The following is a 16,875-nucleotide window of genomic DNA, read 5'->3' on the forward strand; positions in this document are numbered from 1 at the left end:
CAATCAAATTATCATATATTTTCCCAGCAAAAAAAATTATATTTTTATTGAGATAAAGATAGAGAAAACAAAGTCAAAGAATAAAAGTCAAACAACAAAAAGACATATGATGAAGCATAGCCTAAAAACCAGAAACCAAACCCCACTTATAAGATTAAGTAGAGCTGAAAATATGAGTCGAGTTATGTAGGTTGACTCGAATAATCGATCATAAATGTCGGGTTGGGTTGAAAAAAAATTGATTCAAATAAAAACGAGTTTTTTCTAGCCTAGATCATATAACCCAAGAACCATATGGGTTAATCCTAATAGGTTAAGATTGGACCATTTAACTCATATTACTGTTAAATAATTTTAAAAAAGGAGAAAAGGAGAAAATTTTGTGAATATAAACCATATCAGGCATGATTTGCTTAGCTGTATCAATTTATATATTTTGTACAAACATTATAAAATAATATTTTGGTATATTTAGAATGAATTATGAAAAAAATATCAAATTAAAACTTATTATTTAAATGTATTCTAAAAAAACATAAAAAATAAATTTTAAAAAAATTTAAAAAAAATAAGCTGACAGGTTGGCCCGTTTAACTTACCAACCCTCAAGAGTTGGGTTGAGTTGGGATTTTTTTAACTCATATAAAAATAAGTTGAACCCAACTCATATTATATGGGTCAGGTTGATTTATATTTTCACCTCTAGAATCAAGGAAAATAATTGCTGCCTGGTTTGCTAGCAAAATTTCTGCACCATCTACTTGCTGGAATTAGTAGAAAGAAAAATGTCATCACTAGTATTAATGTCGTTGCTGCAAGTGGTGGGGAGCTCGAAAAGCCATACAAAGGCCTCACCCCCTTTTATCGACAAAGAATTAGCAAAAATTAGTTGTCGAGATGCCATCACCAGAGAACTCAGAGAAACAAAAACAAGCACAGACACTATCCCACCAACTAGCTTGATGGAGAAGGATGGAAAGGAGAACCGATGGGTTCATTTTTTTTTTTTAACATCTGGTTCATATTTTAATTATTTATATTATAAAAAATAAAAATTATTACTAAAAGATAGCATTATCTAATCCTACATTTTTGTGGATGACCTTTTCAAGTTAAAACTTGCCAACAAGTTATACACATGAACATATTTCTTCTGTCCTTGATTATAAAACAACTCTAAAGACATTATTGTCTCATGATATGAAATAATTTGATAAAAATAAGGTTTTGTTGATATTATCCTTTAAAGAAAGAGAAAATTAAAATGATTATAATTTAATGATTAAATATTTAAATTTAAAATTATTACACTCATATCAAATTATAAGATAATTTTAAAAGTATTTCATTTTAATTGTCCCAAAATATAAAATAATTTAAATGAAATTTTAATAATGATATTTTTCAATATCATCATTCAAGTGGAGAGAAAATTAAAATAATTACAATACAATGTTTAAGAATATTGATTTAAAGTTATATTGAATAAAAAATATTTTTTAAAAAATTTATATTGTTATTTTAAAAAAGGTAAGTTTGTAAGGTACTATTACTAAGCTTTGTACTGTCTCAAATTATTTTATAATTTAAAATAATGTAAGTATATAGAATGAAGAGTGTCCTTAAAAATGTATATTTTTGTTTTTAAAAAATATGTTTGCAAGGTGTCATTGGTAAATTTTATTAGTATGTATAATACCCCTTCAAATTGTTTTATAATTTGTGAATGATTAATTATTAAAAAACAGAAAATGGTAAATATTTGGGAGTCGGTTAGTATAAAAAAAATATCTCAGAGTTGGTTTTCTTCCTCCACTTTAGATCTAGACTTTTAAATAAGATTTAATAATTTTAAAAATATAAATTTAATTTAAATTTACAGTAGAAGAAGAAGACATAATAAAGAAAAACATCCCAAATATTTGTGAGTCTGGATAAAGATGGAAAATCGTCGCATTGAGAGCAGAGACTAGAGGGAGAACGGACAAGAATTGGGGAGCAAGGCAAGTGACAAAAGTCAAAACTCAACGAGGGTGGGTAGGTCCAGGAAGGTTCTGAATTTCTCATCTCTCAATTCCCACCCGAATCACTGCGCTCACCCCATCTTTCTCGACTACATATATACCCTCTTCCACTCTCATTTCCTTGCGTCATCTCTTTGTCTCAACCCCCCCCCCCTTCTCTCTCTACTCCCTCCCTCCCTCCCTCCAACCCTCTCTCGTACACATCGATAGCGTGCCTTTGTCTGCTAGATTCACCTCAAGCTGTGGATTAATCATGTGCGGTGGTGCTATCATCGCCGACTTCATCCCCCGCCACCGTGGGCGCCGCCTTACCGCCTCTGACATCTGGCCCAACTCTTTCGGTAAGCCAAATGATGACTCCGACTTCGACTTCCATTTTCCTCAAGCCGATCACTCCGACTCCCGCAAATCATCCCATCCTTCCCCAGGTCATTGCTCTTTTCTCGCCCCTCTCTTCATCTTCTCTTCTCTTGTCTCGTTGTTGATCTAATCGTGCTTTTTCTGTAAGGAACAGCTGATCAGCAAGCCGAGAAGCCCGTTAAGAGGCAGAGGAAGAATCTCTACCGAGGGATTCGACAGCGTCCCTGGGGCAAATGGGCTGCGGAGATTCGCGACCCCAGGAAGGGGGTTCGTGTTTGGCTCGGTACCTTCAACACTGCTGAAGAAGCCGCCAGGGCCTATGACAGAGAAGCTAGGAAGATCCGCGGCAAGAAAGCCAAAGTTAATTTTCCCAATGAAGACGATGCCTACTCCCTCCCGGCTTGTCATCCACCGCCTCCGCTCCGATCCCCAATCTCTCCCCTGTATCCACAACAATACGGCTCTAACCCAAACAATGTGCCCAAGAGTTTCAATTTGGAGTTTGGCTATGATCTGAACCAGGCGGGCACAATTCCTTCCCTCGGTTTCGACACCGATCCACCCCTTGTTTCCGGAGACGAACATTCGGGATGCGGGTCGGGCTCTGGTTCCGAGGGTGCCTACTCCACGATGCAGTTGCTGGACGCAAATAAGAACGCAAACGGCTATTCTTCTCAGTGTTCAAATGTGGACGTAGAAGGAAAAGGGAACAAGGCGGTGATGGAAGCCGAAGAGAAGAACGAGATACAGAAGCTGTCGGAGGAGCTGATGGCGTACGAGAACTACATGAAGTTTTATCAGATTCCATATTATGACGGGCAATCGACGGCGTCTAATAATGTCCAGGAAAACGTGGTGGGCGATCTTTGGAGCTTTGACGACGAGGCCGTCCCCGACCCGGTGACCTCATCGGCCCCGTGATGGCTCGCGGTTGCCGGGCAGGGCGGAGAAACCGGAATGAGCGACAGAACTGGCGATTTAAGTTTGAAGCTTTCGAGTTGAATTGTAATGATTTTCCGATACAGTGTTTGGATTTTGATTACATTTTGTTTTGTATAATTTTCTTGGGTGTAATTAAATTAAATTCATTCAATTAGTTGATTGCAGCGTCCAGACAGGGGAAGCATAGGAATTTGGGGTTGTAACGAATGAGGACGAAATTTGGAGCTACGAGAGAGACTAATTTTGAGGTGAAGATGGTGGAAAGGGGCGCAAGGATTTGAAAAGGCTTCTCATCACTTGTTAGTGAAAAATACTGTAAATCAAATTAGATTTGATAATTTAATTTTAATATTTTAAAACTATAAATTAATGTAAGTTCATCCAAAAAAAAAAAAAGGCTCAGATTTATAACATGGAGAAATCAAAGTTGGGAATAATTACCCCACACAAGTCCAAATAATGGTTGATCCTCAAATGTATCCCTATCAAGTCGGTTTTAGTGGTCGTGGTCAACATCTTAGAGAATTGTTTATTGGAAAAGTAAAAAAGGGTTGAGTGGGGGTGATTGGTGAAGGAATAGGGAGGGAACAATTGAAGGATTGAGATGAAATGGGGAGGAAAGGCGAACGGGCGAAAGCAGTGGGGGCTGCTGGTTTTGGGTGACGCGGCGCCAGTGGGCGCCTCCGGATTTAGGCTGAGATTAAATTATTCGTGCGAGATGCGGCGTGATGGCCCACGTTGCACTTGTACTGCCATGCTATTATTCCCACGCTCCCTCCTTCAACATGCGCTTCCATTTTGACACTTCAATTTTTATCACTTTATTCTTCTGTTGTTTGGCTTGCACAGAGGGTACATAAAAAATAATAATAATAATAGAAATAAAAGTAGTTTTTTTAAAATTTTTAATCGTTTTCCTAATATTATTATTTTATTTTTATTGTCTCTTTTTCAAGATAAAATGCTGGCTGTGTATAAGGCCACCATTTATAACATTCTTTTATGTACTATCATTGAATAATAGTTCCCTTTTAGATTTTACAATATTTTCATGATATTTACTTATAAAAGTAATTTATTATTTAATTATTTTAAAATTTTATAATATTTTATGTGTGTGTATGTATTTCTATGGCATTCTTTCTCATCCATCATGTTATACTATAAAATTTCATGAAATACTTTTTTTTTTGAAAAATAAGTGATTTTTTCAAGAAAAAAAATTAAACAAACGGATCACAAATAATAATAACCTTTTTTTGATTCCACTGTTTGGTATTATAAGAGTATTACCACCTCCAATTCAGACTAATTAGGCCCCTCACTCCATTAAATCATTATTACTAATGGTGGTCTCATGGATACTTTAAAATCTTGAATAAATTGATTTAACTTCTTGACCAAGTAAAAAAATTACCCTCAATTAATAATAATTTTTTATTATGACAAGACAAATATAATATAATATATACCTTTTATACAATCTTTACAAAATAAATTTATTTTTATCAGTGATTTTTCATTAAAAAAACCTAAACAAATCACCCTGTTATGATAAAGCGTATCTCAATTGTACGCCAGGGTTCTCGTTCTATTCAACAATTTTAAATGCCCTAAAAAAAGTAAAATTTATGTATTTAAATTAATATACTTATACTTAATTAAATAATGACAAATGGATCTTAACACATTAATTAAATTGATAAAAAATTTATTATAAGATAAATAATCTACAAAAAGTCATGCCTTGATTTTTAGATAGTTTATACTCTTGTAAAAAAAAATATTTTATAAAAATTTTATAAAAAGAAAACATTATTTTATAATTGGTTGTAAGTATAATTGGTTGTAAGTAAAAATATTCATTAGTTAGTTATTTTAAAATTTTATAGTATCTTCCAAGGTTTTTAAAGAATGATTTATTTTAAAATTTTATGATATATCATTACATCTCTGCATTTTTGTAACATTTTCTCTTGCCTTATGCATCATTTTCAAAAGCTTTTTATAATAATTTCTCAAAATTATTAGAAATATACCGTTTTTAAGCTCTAATTATTTTAAAAAGTTTAAGCACAAAATTTTTTAAAATTAATAAAATAAGTGATTTTTTATATAATTCAGATATTTTATAAAAAGAGATTTATTTTGTATAAATTTTTTAAAAAGAAAATGTTATTTCATGTTTAGTTATAATGATAAAAAATATTATTAGTTAATTATTTTTAGATTTTATAGCATTTTCAATTATATATGTTTCATAAAAATAACTTATTATTTAACTATATAAAAATTTTATGATATTTTCATGTATTTTCACATTTTTATGAGATTCTCTCCCATACACCAACCACTACATTATATTATTTTAAAACTAATCATTGATTCAAGGCTCATTATTTTAGTTGATTTTATGAAAAAATTACTTTTTTTTAAAAAAAATAAAAAATCTACTTTATGAGTTTTTATTATGTTTGCTTAAAATTTTAAAAATAATTAAAATCTAAAAGTATAGATTTCTAATTATTTTAAGAAGCTAAGTAGCTTCTTAAAATAATCTAATGCAGAGAAGACAAAGAGTGTTTCAAAGACAGAGCATGCAAAGATATAATAAAATTTTAAGATAATATAATAATAAATTATTTTTATAAAATTAAAAATTAAAAAAGACATCATGAAATATAAAATAATTAATTAATAGTCACTTTTTTTATTATTGTAACCGAATGTAAATAATGCCTTTTTTTTGTGTAAAATCTCTACAAAAGACATCTTTTTTTAATAAAATTTTTAAAATATCTAAAAATTATTTATTTTTCATCTCAAACAAATCATCTATACGAATGTTTCTAAAAATAATTAGAATTAATTTTTTTTCACATTTTGATTATTTTAAAAAAATACCATAAAATCTCACAAAATATTTTTTTTAAAAAAGTGATTTTTTATGAAAAAAAAAACTGAAACAGGCGGCCTGAGTAATAAACAATCGTACACTACTCATTTACTTCCAGCACAATTTCCGTCGTCTTTTATTAAATAGAAAACTCCTATCTCCTAAACAGTCACTTGATTTTCAAACATTGTTTTATTGATCGATAATTTATTTTACTATACACACACATATATAAAGTTCGAACTCGTATAAACAATAAAATAGCTGCTGCCTGCTAGCTTGCTTTTGAGACGAGTGAATGAAAAGTAAAGGGTTAAAAGACATATTTATCTTATAACTTTTACTCCATAACAGCTGGTATCTTAAACTTTTTTTTAAGTATAATGTTGTCTTAAAACTTTGAAAAATAGTGCATTGTCGCCACATCATTAAATATAAAAACATTGACTGTTACACACCAATAAAATCTCACATGGCAACTTATATGGGCTGATTGGTGTTCATGTGGACCAAGACTTCTACAGGGATCTCATGGTCTTCATTGTTCTTCACTACTCCGCAAGAAGGCGCCCCTTCCGATCAACGCTGGCAAATCATGACAGCCAAGGGATCTCATCGTCTTCAATGTTCTTCCTTTCGTTTCCCTCAAATCTAGCTTAGGTGTTTTCTGGTTCTAGCCTTGCCACTCCCCTCTTGTATTTTCTGCCGAGTTATTTTTATATGCTTCATGTGTCCTTGCCTTACTTTTTTTTTTTTTTTTAACAATTGAGATCAAGGGCAATAGCTTACAAGAAAGAAATCTAAGAAAGAGCCTCCTTATCATCATCCACCACGTTCAAACAAAAAGGTGACGGCTGATAAAAAGATTAAAACTCACCTGCTCTACCTAAAGCAAACTTAACCAAAAAATGAGCATAATAATTGGCTTCCCTAAACATAAAGTTTACCAAAATATCATATTCTCTGTAAAGAAGGGATTGGGCTTAATTAATAATATCCACAAATAGGTGACAATCTTAATTAGATTTGAGGAAGAGGTTTATTACATCTACGAAATTTGTAAATACTTTGACCTTCCATAGCCCCATATCCCAACATAATTGAAGACAGCAAATAATTCCCAATAATTTAGTCACGGCAACAGGGTAGTTACTAACACAAACAATAAAATCACCCACCCAATTAGCATTTCAATCTCGAATTACACTACCACATTTGCTTAAACCATTTGTCACTAAGCTATCTATATCTAGTCTCGTATAGTCAAGCTTAGGCCTTATATAATGATCATTTGTGAAACCTGCCCGCTCAAGTTGCAAGTCATGCTTCGCTTTATGTAGTGTTGCAATTCCATCCCCTAAACTTTCCACGTCCTCACTAGAGAAAGTCTTTTTACATCTACCATACCATATGTCCTAACATATGTATCTAAAAAGAATATTCCAGGGTACCTATTTTGTGAAGCTTTTTCCAACATTTTTATGAAGGTTTTAAGGGATCCATCCTGTCTAACTTGCAATCACCATTTCAAACCTCGATCCTATCAATTCTCTCTAGATGAAATCATCTTCTTAGACCCTAAACCTAGTTAGATTTCTAGGTTTGTGTTTGATTGTCAACAGCTCTTAACGGGGGATCTAATCGTATTCATATCTCTACCGACGACACCCATTCTAGTCTTTTCCTTACTGGTTGGGGTTTTCATTAGATCTGGATCTTGATTTGTTATTGAGGATCAAAGATTTCTAATGTTGCAAAAGGAGATATCTTGAAGTTCGAGCTCTTCTACTATTTAATGGTGGACAAAGAAGCTCGACTCAAAGAGGAGTCACCAAGTAATTAGCTAGCTAGCTAACTATCATGTCTTTATCTGCATTCTTTAATTCTCACCACAAGGATTAATTGTCGACTTGTTTTTGTAATTTAAACTAGAGACAGGAGGGATTTCTTTGACCCACATTGAATTAGGGAACGAAGAATTGTGTATTCAAGAACTACAATGATGTACTCAATGGAGGAGGAGGTGGAAGAAAAATTTGAACCTTAAGCACAAAGATTGAAGGCAAAAGATCCTAAATTTCATAATCACATGCTCTGAGCATTGACTTCTTAGTAATCTAGAAAAATTTATGTTAATGGAATTTAAGCTTTTATAACAAGTTAATTGATTGAACCTTGAAGTAAAATTCTTTTAGTTGTATACCAAACAAGAAAGATTGTAGTTTGCAATGAAAAATTCGAACAAGGGAGGGAGAGAGATGAGGCTCAAAAGTGTCATCATAAACAACAACCCTAATGCTGTTGGTGCAAGCGATGCTGGGCATGAGATCCTTGACAATGATGCTCTTCTTGTATTAATGAGGTCACACTAAAAGGTGAGCGGAGGACATGCAATCAAGCAGAGAGCATGGATATTTGGGCTGACATTGGTAAAAAAAGGGAAGGATGAAGGGAGATTGGTGATGGAGAGGTCTGCAAGATTTTATTTCAACGTGTGAGTCCAAATCAACTTTTCTAACTGTCCACACCAGCGTGTACTAGTCAAATTTAATGAAGTTTCACAAAAAAAATTATACTCTCTTGTTTTGTTTTGTTTTGTTTTGTTTTTTGGCATGTTTGTTTTTCTTGTTGAACCGTGAGCTTGTACAAAATGACTTTCCTAAAAGAGGCTTTGGGCCTAATCGAGATCCAAATATATTGGGCTATCTTTTCAACGAGCCCATGATCCCCTGATGTTTTGAGAGGATCGATAAAGGCCCAGAACGACTTCTGAGCACCTAGGGTTAACATTAGAAAGGGGTGATATATAGTTCCTGGCGTCGAAAGCTTCTCCTTCGACTGCTGCTGCCAGGGAGAAGGGAGGGTGAGAGGAACATGGTCTCGCTGAAACTCCAGAAGCGGCTCGCCGCTAGTGTCCTCAAGTGCGGCAGAGGCAAAGTCTGGCTTGACCCAAATGAAGTCAACGAAATATCCATGGCCAATTCTCGTACGATCTTCCCTTCCATCTTTGTCTCCCTGTCTGTTTTCTATGCTGTCACGTTTGAACATTTTGATTGTCGAGGTCCATGTCTTTCGAGGGCTGAGAACGGGCAATGACATCTCGAGTTTTGACAGTATTTTTTGTTGATCCATATAGCATCTTTTTAATTGGTGTTCCTGTTCTTGCAATTGTGAATTAACATGCTTCGTTCACTTCATGCTTCTCGTTCTTCAGCTTTATATAGTTCTCATCTTGGTTCCCTTTTCAGCGAAATATACATTTCTTCCACTCTATTTGAGTTTCTGCTATTTGTGTTATAGTGTGGTTGGTTATATACCTTCCTTTTATTTTAAGTTGTCTGGAGCCCTAATGTCCTATTAAGCGGGGTCTGTTGATGGTTGTTATGTTGTTATTTGTGGCACAAGGCTGGTCTTGTGGTATTGTGTATCCCTGTATCCGAAAATTTTTGCAGGCTCTTTGACGTAATGACTTTTCATTTGCAGGCCAAAACATAAGGAAGTTGGTCAAGGATGGTTTCATTATCCGGAAGCCAACCAAGATTCACTCCCGTTCACGTGCGCGTAGGATGAAGGAGGCCAAGAGGAAGGGACGTCACTCTGGATACGGTATTTATTCCTCCCGTTATTGGCCTTCCCTTATGGTGATATTCTCAAGTTAATAGAATTCTAGGACACAATTTGTTATGTCATGTTCAAAGACATATTCATCCTTCATAATGATTTAAAAATAGCGAGATTACTGCTTACCAGTTCATGCAATCAGGACTTTTCATAGAGGATTATGTGGCAGACTTCTGAAAATCATTCCTAGACGGGCATCTTTTTGGTTATGCTAAGAAGCTATTTTATTTTTCAAGGAAAAATAGTAATATAATGGTTTTGTCTATGGGCCAATGTGGGAAGCGTGCTTTACGAATTGTAATGTTTACCTGAATGACACTAGGTAAGCGTAAGGGTACCAGAGAGGCACGACTCCCTACAAAAGTTCTTTGGATGAGAAGAATGCGTGTGCTCAGGCGCTTGCTTCGCAAGTACAGGGAATCAAAGAAAATTGACAAGCATATGTATCATGACATGTACATGAAAGTTAAGGGTAATGTGTTCAAGAATAAAAGAGTCCTGATGGAGAGCATTCACAAATCCAAGGCTGAGAAGGCAAGAGAGAAGACCTTGAGTGATCAGTTTGAGGCTAAGCGTGCAAAGAACAAGGCAAGCCGTGAAAGGAAAATTGCAAGGAGGGAGGAGCGATTGGCTCATGTGAGTTTTTGCTTTTAGTTGAAAAAACTCTCTCTGGAATATGTTTGACTCAAGTGTACATTCGGATCTTGATATTCTTACCTTTAACAATGCACCCGGGAAAATTATGGATGCCTACTTTTATATATTATTGTGGTTGATGCGGTTGCTTTTGGAATTGAACTTTTCCTTTCTTCTCTGTTAATGTCTTTAGGGTCCTGGAGACAAACCTGCTGCGGCACCGACCGCACCATCTGCGAGAGCATCACAACCAGCCCAGTGAGTATTATAGGCCTCGCTTTGTCTGCTATGATTGCTTTGGACTATTCGTTTTCTGAAATATCTTATTGAATATGATGCATTTTGTGCAGATCATCAAAAAAATCCAAGTGATGGGGCACAAGCAGGCATACCTAATGTAGTTTTGACCAATCTCCTTTGTTCGACTAGACATTTCTTATTTTTATTTCAAGTACGAGAGGTTAAAATATTCTTGCACTGTTTGATTTATAGTTTGTTTGATGGCGTTTTTTTATATGAAATTGCAGCATGCCAGCTTTGTTTTCTAGGCCTTTTAATCATTGTGACGCAGTTTATCACACCCGTAACATTCCTATCCGTAACCTATCAGATGCGATGAGAATGTGGATTTATAAGTTTTATTTATGTAATGTCTTTGGATCCATTTTTTGGTGGATTAGCCCTCAGTTTATTGAAGAAAAAACACCAAACGTTTATTATAAATCAGTTAGTTATCTCATGTTTGGCAAAGGTGGTTGACCCTCTTTGCTTGCTGCCGCCAGTGATTAATATGTTAGTTACCCGACCAAACAGACCCTCAAGGAAGGAGAAAGTTGAGCTAGTTATTATATGTTCCTCGCAGTTCTAGTTTCGATTCAATTTCTTCCCAAAAACATTTGAATCTAATTCGGTGCGCTTCCAAGTTTCGATTTTCTTACCAAACACCTTTGAATCAAATCTAAGCAGAGGATGGAAGATTTGCCCAGAAAGCAAGAATACTGGAACAAACGTTTGGTTTGATATTTTAACCTCATTGTCTTGCGGTTATCTTCAGGTTGTTCTTTTAGCTTTTGTACAATTTGGTGAAATAATATATTGATGATTTTTATTTTGAAATTGTGACGTGCCCATGGAAAAATAATTGTTAAGACTAAATCTCGGAGCCTTTAATTGGGTATATATGATATCGTAACCTTGATCTGTAAATACAATGCAAGCTGCTAGATGTCCTATCAGATGGGGACAATTTTGGCCAAATATGGCGAAGAAAATCTTGGAGAAGTCTCCTGATTCAACGCTGCTATCCTTCGTTTTGAAGATTTGTTTGATAGCGTCGATTGGGAAGAGGGAGCTCATCATGTTTGACAAAGGTTTTATAGCCGGTGGGGTGTTCTGATGCATCCGGATTCCCGCAAATCCCTAGCTTCACTGTGAATGTATTTGTCGTCCCTTTCCCTATGCCTTCACTCTCAACCCACATGTCACCTTCCATGAGTTGTACGAATCTGATTCATTATCCACAATGCGAGTAAGGACCTTTACAAATCTGAATCAGTTTTAAGCAAATAGCTACCCTTTAAGATTGCTGTACTCAATTGCCGAGGTCGACATCATTTATGTATAATTGAGCTTGTTGCACACTTAAAAAGTTTTAAAAGCTAGGATTCTGCCTCTACCTTTTGCAAATAGCTAGTCCGAGCCCCGCACCACCGCTAGTTCGAGCCGGTCCTCTCTGAGACTCAGCAAATTTGGTAAAAATATGAGCAATATCTTGTGGGGCAATGCCGCATCCAGAATCTTTAACCTGCATAAACAGGGATACTAGGGTCGATATATTATAGTGCAGCAACTCTTTTAAGTTACAATCGCTATGTTGACAGTAACATAATCTGGTGTCTTGTTCATAGAATCATGGGTATTTGGGCATGGATGCCAAGAACGATTTTTTTATATGAAATCAAATAGAACAACCCTATAGACATTGGGTATCTGAACTACTAATATCTGATATGACATGCATGGAGATGCTTCACAATCTCGCAGAAATACTAAGATAACCAGGGCATGACCTGTATTGTAATGCAGTGATGACCATCACTCGACGCTGTACAAATTTCTGGAGGTCGCCAATCCTGTAAAACTTTTGCTTTTGCAACAGATGCTCTCACAGAAACATAACCCTCCCTAGTGAATTTCACAGCATTACCCACAACGTTTAAGAGAGTTTGCGTTAGACGTTTCTCATCTCCAATGGCAAAGATAGGCAGATCGGGGTCCAGAGTTAAAGTCACAAGTAGCTTCTTCACAGATGCTATAGGTTTTATCAAGTCAAGAACCTGCAGATTTAAAGGTAAAATAGCATAATGACCTGGAGTGCATTTCTCAGTGAAGAATAAGTTGCTGCTTACTATTTTTACGAAACGCTGAAACAGAAAATAAATCTCCATTACCTCCGCCAGAACCCTGTGAAGGTTGAATTTTCCCAATTCTAATTGAAGGCTGCCATCTTCTAGTCTAGAAAGATCTATAACATCGCTAATAAGTGCTGCCAACACGTTGCTATTCTTCAATGTTGCCTCTATCACGATCCTCTGCTCTGGAGTCAGTTCAGTCTCCAAGAGAAGTGAGGACAATGCCATAATAGCGTGCGCTGGTGTCCTCATCTCATGATTCATGACAGCAAGGAAATCACTGCGAGCATGGACCGCCACCTCTGCTTCTCGTCGTGCCAAATCTAAATGAACATTCTGTTCCATCAGTTGATCCCGGGCCTTCATTGACTCCTCCAATATAGCAGCATGTGAAAGAGCTACCGCCACCTGTTTTCATACTTGAAAATTTCAGACAGATAGGATACCCACTTCGACTAAGAACTTCTGAGTTTCACTGAATTGATCTAGGGACATGCAATGAAGTAATGTAACTGGGAAGAAATAAGAGTATGCAGCATTATAAAGATGGAAATAAGAGAGAGAAGATATTAAAAGGACCTGGTCTGCCACTACATCAACAAGTTCCAATTCATAATCTCGCCATTTCCTACCACTGTCAGCAGGGAGGATCAGAACCATGATTGCATATCTCTTTGCAGAAAGATCTGGCCAATTATTAATTGGAAAATCTGAGAGATGCAAGAGAGGCACTCTCACAGCAACCACCTCAGGTGGCATGTGTCTTTCAACAAGAGGTTTAATAGTGATCAGGGGACAGGTATGTGGAATTCTCATTGCTTGAGGACTATTAAAAACTTGATTAACAGCAGGAAGGTTTGTTGGGACGCAGGAGCTAACTTGTGCACCGCTTAATGTGTGTGAAAGTTGAAGATGTAGACCACATCTTGAAGGCATCCACAGTGCACAGTCCTCCAAGCCCAAAGTTCTACCCAGCTCAACAAGAGTAGTCTTGAGAATGGTTTGCCTATCAAGTGTGCTTCTAATCTCATGAGTCAACATTCTGACATGCCTCCCAGTTTCTTCTTGAGTAAGAATAAGCCCCATTTCTCTGTCAAGCTCTTCGGCCTTGTTCTTGAGAAAACGTTCACGAGTTTTGACGCTCATCAGATCAGGGATGATGTGAACAAGCATTAGTGCAGTAGCGCAGGATATGATAGCACACAAGGCTTTAGCTATCGCCATCACGACAGCAATACCTTTCGAGTGCATGAAGAATGTCCACAGGCTTGCGAAGTGAGATGCTCCGCAAAGAACAATGAAAGCACCGAACTGGATAAGAACCCATCTATATGGGAAGAATGCAGACTTCTGAACAAAATATATCAGCTCCAAAGGAATGGAGAAATACGCAAGCGCTATCAGAATATCCGACATGTACTGACATTTCTTGAGAAGTTCATCTAGGGGCCAGTACTGTGGCTCAACGCAATCGCAGGACTCCATATTCTAGCAGCCTTCTCAACGAATATCTGACAACACCGTTCCACACATTATTATTATCCGAAATCATCACAAAATACAGGGTCTATCAGAGTTCAGAACCAGGATATTATACCAAATATGATCTAAGTGTCAAAAACCACACTTCTTCACAGAGTTATTTTTAATTTAAGCAAATTTATCCGACAACCGCCCAAGCGCATGCATGTGAACGTCATCTACTATTGGCCCAAAACTCCCAGATAAATGTTTTCAACCAGCAATGCAATCATGTATGTCAAAAAGACTTAACCGTGTGCGCGTGTATCTATATATAAGCAAAAAACGGGAAAAACAAAAAAATTATTCTTACCGAGTCAAAGAAATAGGGGGTCAGACACTCAAACTAGTTGCAGCGTAGCTTTAGTACGATTAGAGCTTACATGGAGAAAACAACTGTCATGACCTGGACGAGAAGGAACTGTAGCAGATGAAGAAGTAGAAGAGAGAGAAGGACGAGTGAAATGCAGGGGCAAGGCCAGAGCCCAGAAGCGTCATGGACAAGCAAGGCTACCGACAGTTTTTCGGTTTATGCTTTTCTCCGACTCCAATGTCGCTTCAGTCCGACAAAATTTTCAGATTGATTGGTGCTCATAAATATGATAATAGAGCTGAGCGTGTGAACGAAACTTCATTTTTTAAACTAAATTGTTTAGAAAAATACGGGTTGTTTTATCTGCTCTCACACGTGCGGATGGAAGGGAGAAAAAAATTTATATTCACGTCATTAACAAATTTTAGAAAGTTGTACTAATGCAATTTACTTTTTAAGTTTCAAACAATGTATAGGTCACTCACAAAAACTATGACCATGGATGTGGCACCATTCGAACAAACACGAACGAGGCTAATGGATGTATCTGTTATTATTCTTAATTTGTATTGCCTTCCTTTTAGAAGAAACTTGATTGTTTGATTCTTTCGTTATTAAAATAGATCAAACTAAGTAACAAAATAAACAAGATTAGTTCAAATTCTAATATCTGAATAATTTGAGACAAATAGGATCAGATACAGACGAAAAATCGTTTGGTAATTAGTAGAGAACAATTCAAGTCGATGCCCATTGCCAAGATGAGCCGAATTAATATTGAAAGAGAAGATTCATGGCCTCATTCTCTTGATCACAATGTCGAGCCATGTTCAATGGATTTGGATGATGTTTATCGGGTAGATATAACATCGCCATCTATTGAAAAAATTTAATATTTTCACCAAATTTCAAGCACAATTATTTTTGGACAAATAAACTAGATGTCATGTGGGGATAAAAAAGTAAACGAAATTATAAGGGTTTAGCATGTAAACGAAAAAACTTAATCCCAAAGTTTGAATGATCAACAAAAATAAATAAAAAAGATTGTCAACAAACACGAACACGAATAAAAATCGTTGGGCTGGACCCAAAAGCTGGTTTGACTAGTCAATTTGGTTTTCTGTTAATCTCGCTATAAAACGGCGTTCCAAAATTAATTAATTCTCTTTACCTTTTCAAAAGCTATCAAAACATTCCAAAAGTACAATTAACTAGCATCAGGGTGATGACTTTGGATTTAAATTTTATATTTAAAACTCATATATTTAAAATCATTCGTTTCTGTAGGTGAAAAAAATTTCAAACAAAAAAGATAAATGAATTGATATTTGAAAAAAAATAAAAAATTAGAAATGATTAGTCTGTCTTCATTTTTTAATTGACAAGAGATATGAGAAAATATATAAGAGTCATAGAAGTATAAATAATAAAAATAAGAAGTTTAATATGGTTGAAATTTTAAATGATTAGGATGTTGAGTGAATTCGAAATTATAAATGAACTCTAATAAAAATGAATTTAAATTTGAATCCAATCCAAATTTATAAAATTTTGTATATCCAAATGAGAGCTTGAATTAAGTTTAAATTCAAATCTTCATTAATCCAAATACACCATTAATAAAAAATTATTAGCCTTTAACCAGCATGCATTGGTCTAATGCTATATTTGGCAGGAGAGAAAAGTGAAAGAAAATAATATTTCTTTCTGTTTGGCTAGAGAGAGAAAAGTATGAAGAAAATAACATATAAGACCAAAATATTCTACCTTCAATTTTTCTCTCAAAATGTGGAGAGATTTTAGAGAGAAAATTCTATTTTTAAATTTACCCACCAATTTTTAAATTTTATATTTATAGTATAATTACATTTTGATCATGAACTTTTGTTAAACAAACAATATATTTAATTTTTAGATTAACTAGACAGATTTTAATCATAATTTTTTAATTAAGTTTCTCATATTTAGTTGCAGTTTCAAAATTTTAGGATTATTATATATTTAATAATTTAATAAATAAAAGTATAAATTGGATAAAATGTTTTTGGTCAATAGTGGATAAAATAATTTGTAATTATGTTTTGTACATGATAGAAATTATATATATAATATGTTAAAATATTAAATTTTAATATATTTATATATATA

The 16,875-nt window shown here is 34.9% G+C and overlaps 3 protein-coding genes across 3 annotated transcripts; 2 read left to right on the forward strand and 1 right to left on the reverse strand.

Annotated features, from left to right (window-relative positions):
* The first annotated feature begins 2,181 nt into the window (after positions 1-2,181).
* Positions 2,182-3,497, forward strand: LOC129322206 (ethylene-responsive transcription factor ERF071-like). The gene is made up of 2 exons (XM_054968366.1): positions 2,182-2,452; positions 2,539-3,497. Exons 1-2 carry the CDS (start codon positions 2,278-2,280, stop codon positions 3,303-3,305), a joined length of 942 nt encoding a protein of 313 aa, XP_054824341.1. The 5' UTR covers positions 2,182-2,277; the 3' UTR covers positions 3,306-3,497.
* Positions 3,498-9,046: 5,549 nt separating this feature from the next.
* Positions 9,047-11,036, forward strand: LOC129321467 (60S ribosomal protein L19-3-like). Its single transcript, XM_054967238.1, has 5 exons — positions 9,047-9,208; positions 9,706-9,828; positions 10,166-10,479; positions 10,673-10,737; positions 10,830-11,036. The coding sequence occupies exons 1-5, from the start codon at positions 9,097-9,099 to the stop codon at positions 10,849-10,851; spliced, it is 636 nt and encodes a 211-aa protein (XP_054823213.1). The 5' UTR covers positions 9,047-9,096; the 3' UTR covers positions 10,852-11,036.
* Positions 11,037-11,636: 600 nt separating this feature from the next.
* On the reverse strand, positions 11,637-15,054 carry LOC129321458 (ethylene response sensor 1-like). Its single transcript, XM_054967227.1, has 6 exons — positions 14,725-15,054; positions 13,470-14,401; positions 12,930-13,298; positions 12,549-12,815; positions 12,156-12,283; positions 11,637-11,984 (listed from the first exon to the last, which is right to left on the reverse strand). The coding sequence occupies exons 2-6, from the start codon at positions 14,373-14,375 to the stop codon at positions 11,780-11,782; spliced, it is 1,875 nt and encodes a 624-aa protein (XP_054823202.1). The 5' UTR covers positions 14,376-14,401; positions 14,725-15,054; the 3' UTR covers positions 11,637-11,779.
* Positions 15,055-16,875: the final 1,821 nt, after the last annotated feature.

Source organism: Prosopis cineraria, unplaced genomic scaffold, assembly GCF_029017545.1.
Source record: "Prosopis cineraria cultivar Desert tree isolate PC_DT_omini unplaced genomic scaffold, ASM2901754v1 PC1, whole genome shotgun sequence".
In the NCBI taxonomy this organism is placed as follows: Eukaryota; Viridiplantae; Streptophyta; class Magnoliopsida; order Fabales; family Fabaceae; genus Prosopis; species Prosopis cineraria.